The sequence below is a fragment of the Falco punctatus genome (assembly GCF_963210335.1).
Source record: "Falco punctatus genome assembly, chromosome: 8".
NCBI classification, from domain to species: domain Eukaryota; kingdom Metazoa; phylum Chordata; class Aves; order Falconiformes; family Falconidae; genus Falco; species Falco punctatus.
This window is the reverse complement of record NC_137588.1, coordinates 53,319,376-53,339,897: the sequence shown is the minus strand read 5'-3', so window position 1 is coordinate 53,339,897 and position 20,522 is coordinate 53,319,376. Positions and strand designations below refer to the sequence as shown.

At 56.7% G+C, this 20,522-nt stretch overlaps 1 protein-coding gene across 15 annotated transcripts in view; it reads left to right on the top strand.

Moving 5' to 3' along the window:
• The first annotated feature begins 2,623 nt into the window (after nt 1-2,623).
• The window catches only part of ABLIM3 (actin binding LIM protein family member 3), a 56,128-nt gene continuing 38,229 nt past the window's right edge, over nt 2,624-20,522 (top strand). For 8 of the 15 annotated variants that reach the window (XR_013929836.1, XR_013929837.1, XR_013929838.1 and 5 more), the window contains exon 1: nt 2,627-3,273. Coding sequence is in view for 1 of the 15 variants with exons in the window: in XM_080398041.1 (XP_080254167.1) it covers nt 3,261-3,273 (13 nt within the window). In the remaining 14 variants the exon portion in view is untranslated. Of the gene's footprint in view, nt 3,274-20,522 lie in introns of all 15 variants that reach the window. The other 7 variants (XR_013929844.1, XR_013929845.1, XM_080398041.1 and 4 more) reach the window with 4 other exon arrangements.

The window sequence follows — 20,522 nt, the reverse complement described above, 5'->3', positions numbered from 1 at the left end:
GCTGCTAGCTCAACGCATGGGAAGAGCCCCCCTTCTCCATCCTACAGCCAGGTGCCGTGCAGACACCCACAGCCCCTCCTTGCTCCTGGCATGGGACTGCCAGGACAGCTGGGGCAGGCAGCCTGGACAGCTGCTGGACGGGAACCTTGGCACAAGAGGAAATCCAGGTTTTAGCATCAATTGCTAAATGCCTCTGTCCTGGGACAACGTTTCTTTGCATGCTCAGCCACCACTGGGCCAAGCCCATGAGTGAGCAGCATGGGACTGGCAGCTGGCAGCGCCATGCTGGGGGGGAGCCCTGTGGGGCCTGTGGGGGGAGGGGTGTCCCAGGTGAGGAGGGACCAGTCCGGAGGCCCCGGAGCCGCAGGCAGAGCCACAGGCAGGGCAGCTGGTTGGCCACCAGGCAGGGCAGCGTGCAGGGTTGAAGGCAGGCTAGAAAGAAGGGCAGGGCAGCAGACAGGGATGGACCACGGGCGGGAATGCAGGCAGGGCAGCGCAGCAGGCAGGACTGGACCACAGGCAGCACAGTGGGCAGAGCCAGACCACTGGCAGAACTGCAGGCAGGGCAGGGCAGCAGGCAGGGCTAGATGGCAGGCAGCACTGCAGGCAGGGCAGAAGAGGAAGCAGGGCCAGCAGTGGGCAGCACTGCAGGCAGGGCAGGGCAGCGGGCAGGCAGGGCAGGGCAGCACTGCAGGCAGGGCAGCAGGCAGGCAGGGCAGGGCAGCACTGCAGGCAGGGCAGGCAGGGCAGGGCAGTGGGCAGGCAGAGCAGGGCAGCACTGCAGGCAGGGCAGGGCAGCGGGCAGGCAGGGCAGGGCAGCACTGCAGGCAGGGCAGCGGGCAGGGCAGGCAGGGCAGCACTGCAGGCAGGGCAGGCAGGGCAGGGCAGCGGTCAGGCAGAGCAGGGCAGCACTGCAGGCAGGGCAGGCAGGGCAGGGCAGCGGGCAGGCAGGGCAGGCAGGGCCGGGCAGCGGGCAGGCAGGGCAGCGGGCAGGCAGAGCAGGGCAGCACTGCAGGCAGGGCAGGCAGGGCCGGGCAGCGGGCAGGCAGGGCAGCGGGCAGGCAGAGCAGGGCAGCACTGCAGGCAGGGCAGGCAGGGCAGGGCAGCGGGCAGGCAGAGCAGGGCAGCACTGCAGGCAGGGCAGGCAGGGCAGGGCAGCGGGCAGGCAGGGCAGGCAGGGCCGGGCAGCGGGCAGGCAGGGCAGGCAGGGCCGGGCAGCGGGCAGGCAGGGCAGCGGGCAGGCAGAGCAGGGCAGCACTGCAGGCAGGGCAGGCAGGGCCGGGCAGCGGGCAGGCAGGGCAGCGGGCAGGCAGAGCAGGGCAGCACTGCAGGCAGGGCAGGCAGGGCAGGGCAGCGGGCAGGCAGAGCAGGGCAGCGGGCAGGCAGGGTAGGGCAGCAGGCAGGCAGGGCAGCGGGCAGGCAGGGCAGGGCAGCACTGCAGGCAGGGCAGGCAGGGTAGGGCAGCGGGCAGGCAGGGCAGCGGGCAGGCAGGGCAGCACTGCAGGCAGGGCAGGCAGGGCAGGGCAGCGGGCAGGCAGGGCAGCGGGCAGGCAGAGCAGGGCAGCACTGCAGGCAGGGCAGGGCAGCACTGCAGGCAGGGCAGGCAGGGCAGGGCAGCGGGCAGGCAGAGCAGGGCAGCAGGCAGGCAGGGTAGGGCAGCAGGCAGGCAGGGCAGCGGGCAGGCAGGGCAGGCAGGGCAGGGCAGCAGGCAGGCAGGGCAGCGGGCAGGCAGAGCAGGGCAGCGGGCAGGCAGGGCAGCGGGCAGGCAGGGCAGGGCAGCACTGCAGGCAGGGCAGGCAGGGCAGGGCAGCGGGCAGGCAGAGCAGGGCAGCAGGCAGGCAGGGTAGGGCAGCAGGCAGGCAGGGTAGGGCAGCAGGCAGGCAGGGCAGCGGGCAGGCAGGGCAGGCAGGGCAGGGCAGCAGGCAGGCAGGGCAGCGGGCAGGCAGGGCAGGCAGGGCAGGGCAGCAGGCAGGGCAGGGCAGCAGGCAGGCAGGGCAGCGGGCAGGCAGGGCAGGCAGGGCAGGGCAGCAGGCAGGCAGGGCAGCGGGCAGGCAGAGCAGGGCAGCGGGCAGGCAGGGCAGCGGGCAGGCAGGGCAGGGCAGCACTGCAGGCAGGGCAGGCAGGGCAGGGCAGCGGGCAGGCAGAGCAGGGCAGCGGGCAGGCAGGGCAGCGGGCAGGCAGGGCAGGGCAGCACTGCAGGCAGGGCAGGCAGGGCAGGGCAGCGGGCAGGCAGAGCAGGGCAGCAGGCAGGCAGGGTAGGGCAGCAGGCAGGCAGGGTAGGGCAGCAGGCAGGCAGGGCAGCGGGCAGGCAGGGCAGGCAGGGCAGGGCAGCAGGCAGGCAGGGCAGCGGGCAGGCAGGGCAGGCAGGGCAGGGCAGCAGGCAGGGCAGGGCAGCAGGCAGGCAGGGCAGCGGGCAGGCAGGGCAGCGGGCAGGCAGGGCAGGCAGGGCAGGGCAGCAGGCAGGCAGGGCAGCGGGCAGGCAGAGCAGGGCAGCGGGCAGGCAGGGCAGCGGGCAGGCAGGGCAGGGCAGCACTGCAGGCAGGGCAGGCAGGGCAGGGCAGCGGGCAGGCAGAGCAGGGCAGCGGGCAGGCAGGGCAGCGGGCAGGCAGGGCAGGGCAGCACTGCAGGCAGGGCAGGGCAGCGGGCAGGCGGTGCCCAGCAGATGGCGGCGGTGCCGAGGCGGCGTGTCCCGCAGCCGCCCCCCGGGGCCGGGCCGCCGCCGCCCCCCGCGCCGCTCTGCTCCGCGCTGCCCCGCCCGGCGCTGCCGCCCGCCCGTCGGTCCGCCCGCCGCTCCGTCCGTCCGTCCGTCCGCGGGCTGCGCCGTGGGGCGGGGTGGGCGGGGAGCGGCGCTGCGCGGCGCTGCGCGGCCCCCGCCGCGGCTCCACACCCCGCTATAAGAGGAGCGGCCGCGGCCGCGCTGCGCAGTGCATGGCAGCGCCTCGCCCGGTACGGCGCGGTTGGGACCCTCCCCCGGGCCGGTCCCGGGCGTCCCCCGCCTCGCGTCGCCCCCTCCCCGCCGCCGACACCCTTGACCTTGCCATCCGGCCGCTCGGCAGGGAGCGCAGCGGCGGCCACGGAGGCAGCCGTGCTGGGTCGCGGAGCTGCCTGGGGATGCGTTAGCTGGCGGATCGCACCGAAATATTTTTCCTAGGAAAGGGAGAGGCAGCCTCCTCCCGCTGACGGGGGAGTGGAAGAAAAAGGATTTAAAGAGCATCTTTGCCCCCTTTGTTGAATGAGGAGGACGGAGGAGGACCGGCAAGATGAGCACTAGCAGTAAGTACGGCTTTCCCTTGCCTATGCTTTGGGGTTGGGGCTGGTATGGCACTGACTGGCTGGAAGAATTGGAAAGAAAATGTCACGACAGGGCTGATGAGCCTAATGGGATGATTTGGGGGTTTTATTATTATTTTCCTGCCTGCCTTTTGCTTTCTGACAGGGTCTGGCTTTGCTGGCACCCTTATTTCATGTGAGCTAAGCCATGGTGCTTATCTCCACCGAGTACTTTTCTTGGCTTTATTTCTGGGGCTTGGAGGGCAGATCATGGACTAAAATGTCGATATGCAACATGGTGAGGAGTCTGGAGCACTCTTGACAGGCAGCAGGCTCACTTGCTGATGCTGCTGCCTACATATAAATGGACATGGGAGCAACAGCCAATGGGGAGGAGGGGCAGGGTAAGGAGAGACCCAGAAACCAGGGACCTGAGCAAAGCACAGGTGTAATCCTGAAAGACGTGTACCTTTTGCAGCTGGGGATGTGCGTGTTTCTGTTGTGTGAGAGAGACAGGGACAGAGGCACTCATGTGCTGTGTATGAATTTCTAAAGAAGCAGAGCTTGGAAATGTGCTGCATAGGATGAGAACTGGCACCTGGTACTAGTCTGGTTACTTCTGGTTTTGTGTCCTTGTTGCAGAGTCTGGAAAAATTGATCAGGGTTGATTAAGTGACAATCAGTTTTTCTTTCCTCACTGATCTGATGTGTGGTGGCTGTACCCACCTTGCTAGCACAGTTTTGATCCATTCCTTTAAAAGTGGTGGGCCCCCAGAGTTAACACTGATGGCCATCTGAGGGTCTTCCTCCTGGAATAAGTTGCCCTCCCTCCTGTAGGTCCTAGAGGCTTTGTGAAGAAAGGAGGACTCCCCCAGGCAGAAAGAGAAATGACTTCTCCATTGCATTGGTGTGTTGAGGTTTCTCAATCCGAGGGCTTGGGGTGGTTCCCAAGCAAAACACTGTGAAAAATGCCTTGGCATGCTGCAAAGCAACAGAACAGGTGATTCCAGCTCTGTTGGGCTGTGTCAGAGGCAAGAAAACTTTCCAGGTGCCCTCTGCACGAGCCACACCTGGGACAGGAGCTAGCCCCCTTCCCGAGGGTGCGGAGCTGGTGGTGCCCAGGTAGGAAACAATAGGGACTGATTCTTTCTGAGCCTGCTGGATGCCTGGTAACAAAGGGGCCTCCCTCAGCCTCTCTGGGTGATGAGCTTGGGTCTGGTGCAGAGGGCTGGGATGGCACACGGTGCTCGCTGGGGTCAGTGATCACAGCGGTCAGGTGGGACTTAGCTTCCTCTAAGCCAGTTTTGACAAATGCGTGTTTGTTCCTTTTGGGATTCCTTTCCAGCTCTCAATAGCTAGGCTGGCTGCTGGTAGCGATAAGGGTTGTTTATGGGACTGGTGTGTTAGAACTATCTGATTGCACCGCAAAACTCCTTTATTGGGTCCTCCCACACACAGATTGGTGCCAGCAGACCCAAACGTGCTGCCTGCCTGTTGCTCTGACATGACTCACAGGAGGAGGCCACTGGGCAGGCAGCGAGTGCACAGCTGGCAGTCTCTTGGGAGGTGCTCCTCCTTCTGCCACTGCCTTGCTCAGACCTTGGGCGCATCACTCAGCCTTGCCTCGGCTTCTGGATTTGCCAGCAGCAGGCTGCCACCACAGCGCTCGCCTAGCCGTTTGGATGGCTCGGCAATCTTTGCCTAAATATTGCCATTACTAAGTAGTTGTGTGTTTTAGTAAAGGTTTGGGAACTTTGTAATATCTGCTGATTACTTCCTGTGCTATAGGTTGGTTACTTGGGGTCCCAAAGGGACCACAGCTGCTACCAGGGCTGGGCAAACCCTGCAAGGCAGCAGATTCTACCCTGTTAGGCTTCCAGACTTCTTCCCAGTAGCTGAGGGGCTCAAAGCAGGGTTTGTCATAGCCAATGCTGGCTTGCGTCTGTTCTTAGCAATGGCATGATTCCTCTCCCAGCTGGTTCTGTAAGCAAGGCATGGGGTGTGGGGCACTCTCTTCTGTCAGCATGTTCTATGACTGGTGTGAATGTTGCCAGAAACTGTTTCCCCTCTTGCTGCTGCCTCACCCAGCTCAGTGCATCCCTACCCAACCTGTACCCTTCAGGTTTGCATGCCTGCAAGGCAAAAAAGGAGCCCAGGAGCCTTGTGTCAGGGCCCTCTGTGCCATCTCTTATGTTGCTCTACTGATGCTACCTGGCAGTGACCTGCAATGGCTTTTGCAGCCTTTTGCTAGTGGCCAGTGGCTCAGGGGAGCTCAGTGCTACTTGTTGGTCAGAGGCTTCCCAACCCTGCTTGAGGCTCAGCCTCCCAGGCATGGCCAGCTCTGCTGATCTCTGCATTGATTTTTTTTTTTTTGGTTTGTTTTATTCTTCCCTAGTTCCTGTCGTGGCTGAGGACTTGGATGTGGTAGGTTCAAGCCAGCAGGCTCAGTTGTACTCCAGCCTGCCCATTCTGGTCTCTGTCCTGGTGCACAGGACCCTAGCTGTGCAGATATGAGAGGGAGGTGCAGGAAGAGGATGATGGGTGATGAAGCTAGAGTGTGCATGGGGTGATGACATACAGGTGTACCTGCGGCTGCAGGACCAAATTTTGGGACTGGCAAACCAGGGAGGACAGCTGAGGATAAAATGCCACCATCCAATCTGTGAATTCCTACATTTTTTCCATTTTACTTGGTGCATTTTGATAACACTTCTGTCCTGTCTGAAGCTGATGTGAGTCAGGAAACCTGATGCTGTGGCCACAGCTATCAAACCACGTGGTTGTGAAAAACTGTGAGGCCTCTGGGGAGCTCCGTGCAGGATTTGCTGGGCTGTATGGGTGTATCTCCGAAGATGCCTTGTGCACAGCATGCCAGTCACCTGCCCTTGTTAAGGGAACAAGGGTTTGCTTTTCACCCTGGTATGGGTCCCAGGGTTGGAGGTCCCATGTTGTCATATCACATGATGCAGGGAAGGCAAAGCCATATGGAAATCTTGCTTTTAAGGTGAAGAGGCCCTTGATTTTTTGGGTGTGAACTCATATCCTGAGGCTGCAGAGCAGACCAGGTGGCCCTGAGGGTGCAAGGGCTGTGCTGGCCAGGAAGGTGGCCTGTCCTGGGCTTACCAGGTGTGCAGCAAGCATTTGGAGGGCAGAGTGTTGATATTTACATTAGCTATACTATTTATACCTCCCACTGGTTAGCACTGCTAATTGGTTGCACGTGGATTCATAATTCATAAACAGGTCTATCAGTGCTGCTCTGCATTTCCATTGAAGCTGGATCCTGTAGTACAAACCCTTGCCCAAGAGAACATCCCTTAAAATCACCCCTGAAATCTATGTTCTGCACTCAACCTCTCCCTCAAACTGGCCTGGTGCGGGGAGTTTAATGTGACCAAGGCTGTGTTTGTGCTCATCGAAAGGCAAAGGGTTGAAGCTGTCAAGTGCCCCAGGGATTTAAGATTCTCTGAAATGAGTGTGAATAATCCCTTCTGCTGCTTTGAAAGTAGCCATGAGCTCTGGGTCACTGCAGGTCCATGCAGTGAAGATGGTCTGTGAGTACCTGTGGGACCCATGGGACCCATTTGCATGTTGTCTCTTTTGACCCAGCTCTGTGGGGAGTGGGGGGCTGCTGGAAGTCTTGGCACTGGTCTTGTCAGGAGCAAGGTGCCCCTTGTTATGGGCAACACAGATCTGAGTGACTCCTTAGGGAGGTGAAATCCTGGCGAACTCCTGGGTCAAACCAAGGTTTGCAGGCTCTGGATCAGTGTTGCAATGGGTGATTGAAGCTGGTTCACAAACTAGATATTTTCCAGAACCCTTTTTGTCTCCAGTGTGCACCCCTGAAGAGGGAGACCAGAATCTGTCCCCATGGCAAGTTAATTCAGGGTGGAGGGAACCAGTACAATTGATCCGCCATCCTCTTTCCTCTGAGCAGCTGACAGCCTGTCAGAGCACGGAGAGCTCTGGCAGAGGGCTTGGTATGCAAAGTGGAAAGTTTCCCCAGACTATCCCAACCTCTGGCGTCTCTCATTCCTGTTTGGAGGCTCCCATAGTCTCAGAAAGCTGGGGAAGGAGACATGACAGGAGGCTGGCCAGCTTGGCATTTGGGCAGGAAGGCTTCATGGCAGTTACTGATGAATGTAGCATGTTTGCTTGGTTATTTTTGTCTTCCCTAAACCATGCTCCCTGTTACATGGTGATCCACTAAGCGTAATTACCCAGTAATCTCTAGGCACATGTGGTTACAAGGTGTTTACCAGCAAACTCTATTAAGTGCCTGTGTAATTAAAGAGGAATCACATGGTGCTGCACATCTCTGGGAGCTCTAGCTCAGCTCTGTACAGCTCATCAGGCATGGTGATTCACCAGGTCTCCCCACCCAGTGGGGTAGGACCTGCTGAGGAGGAACATGGTGTTTCTCCTGTGCTCAGAAAGTACAGTGAACCCAGAGGGACCAGCCTGTCAGTATGATGAGCAGTGTTGGTCTCCTCCCTTGGAGGAGGCCCTAGTGCTTGCAAGGGTGACACCAGGCCTGAGGGGTTGGGGTGCAGATGAGTCTTTCCAGTCATAGCATTCACGGTGCCTGGTCACCACTGGTTCCTGTTTCATCTTAGCAATGCTGGAGGCTGCCACAGGCATGCAGTTAACTGGGGACAAAGCACAGCTCCCATGAGGGAGGGCCCAGCAGAGCAAGATGCTGACTAGAGCAGTGGTGCCTGGGTCCTTGGTGAGATGACCTCTGGCTCTGGGTAAGCCCTTGTGCTCCTCACCCCTGCTCCCCCAAGAGCTTCTGAACAGGCTTTTCACATGCAGTGGCGAAAGAGGTCTCCAGTCAGAGCTCTTCCTTGTCTGGCAGGTTATGGAGGAGGCTTGTAGAAGGAGGAGAGCTTTCAGAAAGGCTGGAGTAGACTCAGTTCAAGGTGCAGGTGGGACAGAGGAGAAAGGAGGGACACAGGTGCAAGACAGTCTTGCAAGAGATGAAAGCTACCTTCCCACTATGTGCTCTCAAAACCCACCCATGGGCATGACCTACCATCTATGCCTCTCCAAAGAGGGCTCTAGCACCGTTTTGCAGAATTTGGGCAACAAGGGGAACTCCAGGTTCTCCACCCACATCTTGGTCCTCTCAATTAACACCCCAGCTTGACTCTGCTGCCACTACCAACCTGATACGAATTGTCCCCTCTTCTCCCAGGCTGCCTAGCAAAGGGGCGATCACCCGTTGCATTCACTTTGGTGCCAGAAAATTTGAAGCCCAGGCAGCTTTTCTCTGTCCTCAGGCTAGTGGATGGACTCTGTCCCCTCATCAAGCTTCATTCAGACTCTTCTGCAAACCATCTTTCTTGGCAGCCTGCCCTTTGAAGAACAGGAGCCATGGGAAGTGGCCCTGCAGGCCAACGAAGTGCATGCTGGAAGGTCAATTGAAGCAATTTAATTATTTCAAGGGCCTACCATGCTCTTATAAAATAAATAGCAAGTTTTCTAATGACAAAGTGACAATCAGTTTAGCCAGATAACTGTATTTGTGGTGCCAGCAGGCTGGACTAATGACAGACTGACCTGTTGTCAGCATGCAGTCAGTGTGGTGCTGCCTTTGCTCTCGGCTAAGCTGCGAAGGAGGAAAGGCAAACTCCCCACGTTCGTGCCAGAGCCTGCAGTCCTATCATGATGGTGCCATAATGAAGTGTTTGGAACATCTAATTGGGTATTTTTAAATTAAATACATCAGCACCTTTCAGTTGTGAACACTACGGCACCTCTAGAAAGCATCCTGGGGAGAGACTGGTGATGGCAAGGATTTGGGTGGAGAGCGATGGGGAAAGGAGAGAGCTTTATAGGATGAAAGGGGACTAGGAGTGACCATGGTGGCTGTAGGGAAGGCAGAGGCCAAGCCCAGATGTTTCAGGTCCAGGAAGTTTTCTTGTAAGCAGCTCGGGGCAAGTATGGCAGGGTGACTGGCAGCCTGCAGCAGGGAAGGTGGTTCTTGCTTGGAAGATGCCAAGGCTGTCCCAGGTCCCCCTGTGCCCAGCATCTGCCTCTTGAGTCTGTAGACTCAGTAAATCCCTGGGGAAGAAGAGCTTGAGCGCACTGATGCGCAGCCCTGATGGATATGCCTTGCTTTCTAGAAAAGGGCTGTCTGAAGCTTAACAGGACCAAACTGTTCTAGCGTGGCAGCCAACTCAGGTGCACAGTTCCCATTTATTTGACAGGGGCTCAGGTTTTTGGTAGGCCATAGTATATACCCACACTGAAAAAAATGCATGTGTAATCTTCTGAATGCTTTATCAGTATCAGCCATAAGCCCTGGCCTGGGAATTGATGTGCCTTCTTTGCTGCCTGCGGCAGAGATCTGAAAGAAAAAGGAGCTGGTGCTATGCTTTTCTTATGCAGCCTGTCTGACCTTCCTTTCTTCTTACCCTTTCTACCCTGGCAAGGTCCTCTGAGCCCCAGGCATCACTCATTTTTCTGTTCATGGACATTTTACTCCACTCCTGTTTTGAATAATCTTGTTCTTGAGATTTGGATAACTGGGAAAGTCCTTGTGGAGGGGAAGGTTTCTCTGAGAAACAGGACAGTGTAGGACAGGAGCATGTGCTTGAGGGTTTGAAGCAATCCTGTTGGCTTCTGTGTTTTTTTTCGTGGCAACAAGTGGCACATTCTGGAGAGCATTGTGCTGCTGTGAGGCAAGAAAGGCATTGCTGGTGCAAAGCCAACCCCAGAGCTCTTCCTCAGCCTGACTTCAGTCCACTGCAATCTAAATTAAGTCTCGGGGTTTGACTTATTCTCACAGCAATGGATTATACGACTGTTTCTCAGATACATGCAGCCAGGCTGCGGTCTGCTGCTGGACAAGATGAGCATAACCTAGACCAGGACTCGAGGTGTGAGCTCCCAAAGTGCACGTGCCAGGCTCTGCAGTACAGCACCCCTCACAAGCATGCTTATAGCATCTTGCTCGTGAAAACATATTGCAAGGCCCTTCCTGTCCTTCCAGCATCTGTCTTGCACTAGCAGACCCTGAAGATCTTGCTGCTTTACTCCTGGCATCCATCCCCCTGCCAGCCCTGGGGACCCCTTCGTGCAGAGGCGTCCCGGGGAGGACCGCCCAGCCCGGGGACACTTGCTGTGAAGGAGAGCTATTTTAAAATCAGCTGGGGGACAGGGTGGGTTGTTCCCTGGCTCAGCAGCACTTGCTGGGACATGTCGGGCGCCATGGTAGGGATCTCCCAGTCGCAGCTGCTCCCCAGCCTGGATTCTCAGCAGAGCAGGGTGGCCAGCTCAAGGTGTTTCACCCCACCCCAGTCAAGGACTTTTTCCCTGCTAAACCCTTTAAAGAGGAGGGAAGGAAGCTCTGTGGGAAACCTATTTCTGTTGCATGTCGGGAGCTGTAGCCCATCCATTGCAATCTAAATTTAAGTCTTGGGGTTTGACTTGGTTTTGGAGCCTGTTCAAGCCCCCAAAAGAAGGGGCTTTGGCTTCCTTGCCTTGGCCACAAGGGCTGGATCAGGGCTGGTCTGTCTGCCACTGCTGCCCTGCCTGTCTCCGGCTGCACTGAATGACTGAGTGCTCTTCCCAGGGAAAATAACCTCTGGTGGCTTGGCCACAGTGGTGCCCAGCTGGGGTGGCAGTGTGGCTTTCTCAGCAGGCTGGTGTGGCTGCAGGGTCTGCATCAGATGGGATGCCTGTGCATGACCACAAGCAAACATGTCTCTGGGCTGCCAGGAAGGACCTGCAGCTGGTCCCCATGGTTCATGCTTGCCCTCCAAACTGGAGATCAATGGTCAGGTGCTGAGTACAGCAAAGGCATGGGAAGGCTTTCTTGCCTGGCCTGAAGAAATGGGGGCTGGGGCACACAGAGGTCCCAGAGCCCCTCTGGAGGTGGTGCAGACCCTACTTGCTCTTGGAACTGAGCAAAAATGCAGCCCACATAGGGAGGCTGCCTGTGTGGGGCTGTGGCAGCCAGGTCTGGGCAGGCAGTGTGCTGTGCAGCTTGGCCCCAGCTTCTCCTGCCATCCAAGCGGGCGACTTTGCTCCATATTTTCCCTCTCTCTGCTCTTATCACAGCAGTCCTCGAAGTGTGACAGAGTACAGGCTTCCCCAGCTCTCATCTGTGCTCAGATCACAGCACAGTGCTGGTCCCTGCAAACCCCTCCCTCCCTCTGCCTTGGCTGCCCTGCGCTGTGCCAGGGGCTGGAGGGTTTCCTTCCACATCACTCTGCTTCCTCCTCTGCCCCTTCTGCATTAGTTCCTGGTCCTCAGAGGATGAAGAAGGTGGAGCAAGGTAAGATGAGTTCATTCTAACCTCCTACATGCTGTAAATAGCCATGTCACCTAAGCATCATCTGAGAGTGATGTCACCAAGTTCGGGCACCTGGGGACTTGCTGCTGCCTTTGCAGACACATCCAGCACTTGGTCAAAAGGGTTCCTTCAGGTCTCACTGGTGACACGGAGCATGTCATCGCATTAGCACACTGCCAGACACCTCTCAGGTTATGCACAGCCTAATCCCATCTGGCAGCTGCTGAGGCTGGCGTCCTGCGGCTGGATCAGCGTGCCCACACCTCGCTGGCAGCAGCAGTGAGACAGCTTGCACCAGGGAGCCTTCCCCCTGCAGCAGAGATTTAGAGAGCTGCCTTTGGCTCTTGCTGAGCTGTGCTTGGCGCAGGTGGTGTGGGTGGGCCAGGGCAAAGGGGTGTAGGTGTGTCAGGTCTCTGGCCAGACCATTGGGAGGGAATGGGGAGGCTGTTCTGTAGGGAATAACCAAATCGGGGAGAAAAGTGGGTTTTGTGGTGCTGGTGCAGTGCCTATGTGGTCCTTGAATCCTTCACTCTCTCCATCCAGGCTGGGCTGGAGGCTGAGCAGGTAAACTTTGGTCCTTGCTATCTGTCCAGGCTGTCACCAGAGATTCAGTTTCTGGGACAGGCTGTGCCTTTGGAGGGAGTTTTGCTGGCAGCACCAACATAACCCCAACCTCTTGACCATCAACCAGCATGGGAACCAGGCAGTACAGCAGCTTACATGTGTATGGGCATCCAGGGAGAAACGGCCATCTTCTCAGCAAGGAAGCCCTCCTTCTTCTGGTGGTAGATGCTGAGGCATGAAGCTGGATGATCCCCAGCTTTGGAGCCTTTTATTCAGTGAGAAAATCCATCCCTTTGTACACCCACAGATGCTACTTGAGAGAACTGGTGCTGTTGCCCCACCATCTGGCCCAGCTGCCCCCTTGGGAGAAGAGTGGGTTGGAGCTGATCGTTCCCCTCTGGGACCCGAGGTGCCCAGCAGTAGTGCTGGCCAGGGAGAGCTCAGGGACTGAGCGTGGATGTTCTCCCCTCCCCTCCCTTTGAAAAAAGTCACTGCCTGCATGGTGAGTTATGTGGTGATGACTGCTCGTGATGGGTTACATATAAAATCCCTCGCGTCCCTGAGGATGCTACCAGTTGAAGGCTTTTATGGCATTTTAAAAATAGCCACAGAGGGGGAGAGAATGAGAAGATGGATAGGTAGGTGGATCCCTAATAAGGAGAGGAGAGGAAACAGCTAGAGAGGGAATGGAAAGACTTTAGTGAACGGCATGTGAGTGATTACTGAGGGAGGGGGTAGTGTGGTCATACTGAGACACTGAGCCGCATGCCCAGCGGGAACAGGAAACCCTATAAAAAGCTTGGCTGTGAGATGTTCCTTGCACATGCTGGGGAGAAGGATGGGGTGAGCATCAGCTCGGGCTGTCTCTCCTGCAGGCGCTCACTGCTTTCTACAAGTAGCCATTAAAAATAATCCATGACTCTTGGATGGCTGGCTGCTGCTGCTCTTGCGTGATTCCCTGAACAGCTCCAGGCTCATCTGTGCTCCTTTCCTGCCTTGAGCCTCAGGCTGACGGCCTTGCTTGGGAGTGATGGATGAGGTTGATCCTGGCCCTGGCTTTCCCCAAGGTGGCCTTTCCCACCTGGGCTGTGCTCCAAGAAAAATGCTGAGAGCTGCCTTTCTGCTATGTCTTCTGGCTTTCTGCTGCCTGACAGCTTGCAGCACCCAGAGGCAAGATCTGGTGGTGGTGGGGCTGAGTGAAGGGGCAGTTCTCCAGTGTGTGGCTGGAGCAGCAGTCCCTGAGCCACTGTCAGGAGGTCCCTTCAGCAGGACAGCCATGCTCTGCGTTGTCACTGCCAGCACGATGTCTCCCCAGTCCCAGGAAGCAGCTCCAGGCCCTTCCCTGTGCTTGTGGCAGCGCTCCCCATCACTCAGGGAAGATTACACAGAGTGTCTCCAAGAAATGCTAATTGCTTTGGCTTGTGCTTGGTACGGCGGAGCCACTGGGCACTCGGAGCTCTTAGTCAGCTTAGAGATCTGCCAGATCCTTCCTCTCCCTCCCCTGGAGAGCTGGTGGAAGTCTGCTGTGGCTGGTCCCCGCATCCCTGGGCCCCAGCTGAGCTGCTGGCCCAGATCTGCAGTCCCAAATAGCCGGCAGCACAAGGCATGGTGCATTGTCACCGGGGCACTGCAGGCTCGGGGTGAAACACCCCAGGCTCAGCCCCGGGCAGGCACAGTGCGGGGGCAGATGCACCCCTTGTGCCGGAGGAAGGGTGGCTGTAGAGACACGGGCATTTCCCATCCTGGGGGAGGAGGATCTAGCTCATGCTGCAGCAGAAGCTATCAGCCCTGCTCTGATGTCTGTCCTCCCAGACCCCTCAGCTGCTGCTGCCCACCCCTGCTCTACCACTGGCAATTAAAGCTCTGTACAGCCGGGCTCATTTGGTGCGGGCTGCTGGGAAGCATTTCTTGGCTTTGCCCTGGCTCAAACTGCAGGGAAAAAACACTGCTAACAAGACTCCTCTGTCAAACTTGCCAGGCTGTCACATCCAGGCTGTCTTCCTCTTGCTTGCTCTCTTGTCTTCACCCCCCTTCCCTCGTCTGCTAGGCAAATACCCAGGGAAGCAGAGGCTGGTGATGGGTTAGCACTGCCAGGCTGGAGAATGGTGAAGCTGGTGAGCGTGTGCTGCCTGGTCCTTGTACTGGCCTCTTGCAAAGGATTGCCACTCACCCGTGCGTTGATCTCCCTGTATTTCTCAAGCCTGCAGCTTTTTTTTTTATGTTCTGGCATGGGAGCTGAAGTCCAAGGCCAGCCACCCTCTGCGGGTGCTGAGGTCTCTACCTGGGGCAGCCCCTAGGCTGGGGAGGGTGGAGAGGTGCCTCCTGCCCTGGCTGGCTGCTGCCGAGTCTGAGGAGCTTCTCACCTGGTCTGTAATAACATCTGGAGGAGCAGCAGGTGGTTCTGAGCCAACTGGGCAAGTTGCTGGCAAGTGCCTGTTACCCTCCCCAAGGTGGGGTACCCCCAGCCCCTGCTCCCACCTTGCCTGCCTTTAACTGGGCTGCGGTGAGAGCACCCTGTGGCTGTGTGGCAGAGCAAGGGCTTGCCAAGAGAGGTGGCTGCCCCAGCCCTTGCTCCCCGCTCGGCTGGTCAGGTGGCATAATGGGTCTGGTTTGGGAAATAATTCTGTTCCTTGGCGGGCAGTTCTTGGCTCATTTAAGCCAAAAGCATGTACAACAAAGCCCATGTTTGCTTTCCCCTGTTGAAAGCGGGCTTGTTCCCTGGAAAGTGCCGGCTCTGCTGGGCCTGTTAATTGTCACTAATGAGGAGCTGGGAGATGTGGCTTCCAGAGGCTACTGGGGACAGACTGTTGCTTTGGCTTGGGAGGCACGTCTCTGCAGGGAAGGGAACGGTGACCTCAGCATGGGGGAGTTATGCTGTGTGAATGGGTTTGTTACTGGAGAATGCCCCAATTGATGGGGTGGCAGCGCTTACCATGACTCCTGAGAGAGGAGAGCATGGAGGGTTAAGAGGATCTCTGGTGCTTACTGTACACACATGGATTTATTTACATATATATATATATAGCAGGGAGGTGGGATGTGGAGACCTAAACCCACCCTGTCCAGGAGGGAGGGTTAAATCTCTGTGGCTGGCCCTTGCTGGGAGCACAGGGCTGGCGGGTGGCAGGACCTGATGCCAGGGCTTGGCCATTCACCTCCAGCCTGATGGTTGAAGGCTTTTTTCCCTTGGCCCTGATGAAAGGCACCAAAGGCTTTTAGCAGGAGACAGCCACATCTGCCTGCCTGCCACTTCCCATGCTGGCAGCCCCCCCCTCCTTTTGAAGTTTGGTTTCTGGGCATATGCAAGAGCCAAGGAGAGAGCACAAGTGTGGGGAGGGGGTTATGTCTGTGCTGAAATCCCTCGTATGCTCCTGGGAGTTTATTGTTCTGTATGTGCCTTGGCCTGCCATGTCCCTCACTGTCCGTGGGCCAGTTTGTCCTTGCCCACACCAAGCCCTGTTCGGTGCCTCTTGACCGCATCACTGGGCCACACATGTGCTATCAGCAGAGGCTCAGGATGTGGCTGGGGGGCAGATATTAAGCTCCCTTACAGTGGTGCAGAGGTGTGCTTTTACCTGCCAAGACAGCCCCATGCCACAGTGAGGAAAAGTGCTCCTCTTCCCCCAGCAGCAGCAGCGTTCTGGGTGCCCGTTGCCTGCTGCCCTGCTCCAGCTGCTCCTGTAGCATCTGTGCCAATTACTTCGGTGGTTTCTCTCATCTTTGCCTAGCTAAAATGGCTGAGCTGTTTCACCCAGTGCTATTCCTGGGAGTTTTCTCATTCTCCCATTCCCACCAGGCTTTCATGTATGGCTAGCCCTGTCGACTACCTCCTGCTCCCCAGGTACCCACTCTCATCCCCCTCAGTGGGCTGAGACACCACCCCAGCACTCGCGATCTGCCTGCAAGAGGCTGTTTCTGTGTTTACTGTTCAGCTATCGCGAGGGCGGCTCAGCAGAGGGGGAGCTTCCCTTTGGGATTTGTTATTTCATTAGAATAAACAGTCAAGTGGGATGTTATTTTCCATTCCAGCTGAGAGAGGTTGTAGTTGCTGCTTTTTGACCCAAACCGTGATGTCTGTTTTTTAATTCTCTGCCTTTAATGAAGTGGGATGCAGAAGTGAGAGCAGAGCATGCTTTGGCAGTGGACGCAGCTTGCGTTCTTGCAGTACAAGGGCTTATGTCAATGTGCGTGCAGTTGCATCTCTGCCTCCTACTCCAGCCTTGCCTTAGGGATTCGGGTGAGCTGCAAGCCATACAACCGAGTGTACTTTGTCCCCTACTGCCTCCAGGCTCCTTTCATAACCAGCCATGGAGATGGCCCACCGTTGTGGGGCTGGGGCTGCTGGTTATTGCTCTGAAGGACCTTGTGCTCCACTTGAGGGGCTTGGTAGTCTGACCACCTTGGGGGTTCAGGGGACACAGGCAGCCCTGCTTCGCTTGGGAAGTAGCAGAACAAAGAGCTGGCACAGCTGGTCTGAAAAGTGGGCTCATACCTCAAAACTGAGGTGGAGTGGGGGTGCGGGCAGTGCTGTTGGCATGCTGTTTGATGTGCTGTGACCCAAAAGCTGAGCCAATCCATCTGTGCTAGTGGAATAAGGAAGGTGCTGAATAACCTGGCCCAAGATACTCATCTATCCATCACCTTAAGGGTCTCTTCAGCTGGGGGTTTGAGAGCTGCCCTGGAGCATGGGAAGGGCTCCTTGCAGCCTTCTGGGTGCCTAGCAGGGTGCTGCCTGCCTGTGCCACGGTGCAGCCTCAGGCTGCCAGCCTAACTGGCAGGGAGGACATGCCATGTCCCAGAGGGACGCTTTGCTGGGACAGTTGGAGCAGGTCTGACAGACAAGGTCTTTGTGGTGCACTCGGTGCACACCCTGGGTTGCCTTGCTGAAGGTCATCCCAAGGTGAGCAGCCTAAAGGCAGCTCTCCCTCTTCCACAGCACTATGCTTTCCCACCCCATCACTCCCTCCTGCCCCAGCCTTCACTCCATGACTCTAGACTGTTTCCCTTTACTTTTTTTGCTTCCCCTCACCACCTCTTTCTTTCCTTTTTTCTCATTTTCTCCTGTCAGCTTTGTTCGCCCCAGCTGTGTACCAGGGTTGCCATGGTGACTGCCAGAGCATCTCTACACCCTGGAGTAGTGGTCCTGTGCTTGCCCTGCCTATGGGGAGTGGCAGGGTACCATCCTGCCCCTCAGAAAGGCCAGCTGCTGCCACCTCCCAGCATAGAGGTCCTTGGGGACATCCCTGTGACACATCCTGGCGTCCAGAGAGAGGGCAGGGCATGGGGTGGCCCTCGCTAGCTCAGGATGGGGCTGTGCAGCACCTTGTGCAGGCAGCTGGGGGAAGACCTGGCAAGGCTGGCTGCATGGCACGGCTTTATTTGCCTCTAGCTGCCAGAAGTGATGATCTTCAATAATGTCTTTTAATGAGTGCGCACTACTTAAGAAAACTAGAGGAGCTGCTGTAGCACAGGCAGTCGCTTAGGTTTAATGGGGCACCACCACCTGCCAGCAGAGGAGTATAAAACTGTATAAATAGAGAGCTGTACCCTATTGCAGGACACGTGTACCTTTTCCTCTTGCTTTTGGCAATAACCTTCCTTTTCCCATCCTAGGAGCCATGCTATTTCTTCTCTTGATATCATCACCTGCCACCATGCAAGTGACTGTGGTGACTTGACCTTGCCTTGGCCAGGCTCAGGGCCCCAGGGTGCAAACCTCCCTGTGTCTTTGGGCAGAGTGTCACCTGGATCATTGATCTAGTCTTTGCCCATGACACGTGGCGGACTAAGGCTGGCAGATGGGACTTGGATGCAACCCCTGGCTGTGGTCTGGCGTTGGAAGACACAAGTGGAGTCATGGTTTGGAGGCAGTGTGGCTTGTGGCCTTCTGGTGCTGATTTGCAGACAACAATATATCTTTTCAGTATTTGTCAGAGCTTCTGTGCCCCTTTTATGAGATAACTAGGATGACATATTATTAGCTGATTACTGGAGAAACATAGATTTACTGAGGATTTATTCTGGAAACAACATTAATCTCCTGTATAGTTGCTAAACCCCCATAAATAATCTGATTTTGATAATCAATTGCTATTGCACACACACCCCCCACAAATCTCAATTAAATGCACAATTAATTCACATGAAGTTGCCAGATTTGCTTGTACGTTTCTGTCCTGCTGTTTGCCTTGGGCAGATGTCTGTATGTGCAAGCTCAAGTCTGTTTATCAGACAGCCTGAAACAGAATATGGTTTGCCAAGGCGGAGCAGTTACAGTAACAGCAACACTCTTCTCCTGTGGTCCCACATGGAGAACCCAGCACATCCCAGCTTCCTGCTGCCAGAGCCGCTCAAACACGAGTGCTTTGCAAACATCACTGTGCATGGCACTTCCCCGGCCATTGTCTTTGTGCTGGGGTTTGCGGTGAGGGCAGCAGGAACAACCATAGGAGTTTCTGCACCTGGAGTGATCCAGGTCCTGCGAGTGTGCTCGGGAGGGGCAGGGAGGAGAGGTGCAGTTGCTGAAACCCACGCAGAGGCTTTCAACAGTGCTAGCCTGGGATGGAAACTGAGGTCTTGTTGGGCTTGGTTGACTCCTGACCACCCTTGGGCCAGCCAGGGTGATTTTCCAAGCCTTAGTACTGCCAGATAGGTCAGAGGGGGAAGAAGTGGGGGCATCCTGCAAGGAGGAGGCAGCTGGCCCTGGACTAGTGGGACATGGTGCTGCCAGCATCCTTCAGAGCTGGAGGGAGATTCCAGGCATCATCTGAGCTCCATTTGTTGTCAGGGCCACAGTGACTTATTTTGTTGTATTGTTTTGGCAATTAGTACACAGCTAGCCGCAGTGGTGTGCAGCCTGGAGAGGGCAGGGAGAGCTGGGCTCGTTGTGGCAGAGCTCTGGAGGTGCTGGTGATGTGGGTTCATGCTGGGGGGACCTGGCAGGAGTGTGGCAAACCTGCTGCCTTTCATGGTGTGGGGTTTCAGCCTTCACCTGTGCTGCTTGGGTGCCGGCCCCTGCAGCTGCAGAGGCTGATGCTCTTTGGAGTGCAGCCTCCCCATCCCTGCTGCCTGTGCTGGGAGTGTTGGCTTGGGCTCTCATGATCTTGGTGATGGGGACTGCACTAGGGGAGCCATAAAAGAAACAATAAAGCTGTTCAGATTGCTGAGAAGATGTCTACTAAGATCTCCTCCTGAGCCTGGCTGGAGCCCAGCCTGCTAATTATGGTGGTAGGGGAAATACACAAACACACAGATGGCAAGAAGAACAAAAACTGCTGTCTTTTAATATCGAAAGCTCAGTTTCCGGCCAACTGAAACAGACACATGGCAGAAGCTAAGCGCTAACAGCTTTGGGTGAGATGGGAGCACCTTGCCAGCCTGTGCAGGAGCTCTTGGAGCCCTTGTAGAGCCCACAGGGGGATCTACCTCTCCCAGGGCAGCTGCCAGCTGGGAGGCCAGGCTGTGGTGGTGGCTGGCCGTGCACACCTGTGAGCACACACCTGCATGTGCTAGGAGACAGCCATGGGCAGGGCTTGCAGCTGCAGGCTGCCAAGAGCCACGTGCTGGCTCTGCACCAGGGGTGACCCGTGACCCATCCAACTTGCTCTGTCCCAGGGACTCGTTAGTGCATCCCTGCATTGCAGTGGCAGGGGTTTCCTCCCTCTGAACCCACCTTTCACCTCTGCTAGGTGGGTTAGGCAGTGGCTTGCAGAGAGGCTTTGGATGCTGCCATCAGGCACTTGTCACCTCTGTTGGCCAGCCCAGCATCACTGTGTTCAGGGGTGCTGCTGGCAGGGGAGCAACCCCTCCAGGGTATCTTTCTGTTGACCCTTGCAGTGCCAAGGAGCTGTGCTCTTCACAGCTTGTAAAAGATGCTCTGTCCTACAGGGTTTTGTTTTACCCGGATCACAGGCACTAAGGATGGGGTGGTCAAGACAGACATCAGACAGCCAGGGGCTGGTGATGTGGTGTTTAAGCGGTGCTTCTAGCATAGTTCTGATAAGCTGGTGGATCAGTGTGCCTGTCTGATGCTTTGCACCCTCCTGCAGCACCACAAGCACTGTTGGTGGCCATGGGGCTGTCCCTGACATGGTGGTGTCCCCCATTGTACCCCAACTGCACAGCCTTGGTGCCTTCTGTGCTCCCCTCTCTGCCACCCATATGCATGGCCAGGTGTCTCAAATAAGCTCAAATAATAAGGGGTGGGTGGGTGGGATGAGTACAATCTTTTTATGACCACTTAAAGGCTCCATTTGGTACCTTTAACAGAATTAAGAGGGGGATCGTGGTAGATTAAGAAAAGCAGTAAACACCCTCTGTGCTGCAGGGACCCTGCTGGGGCACTGCTGAGCCCTCCTCGGAAAGAGGGTTTACACAGTTTTTGTGG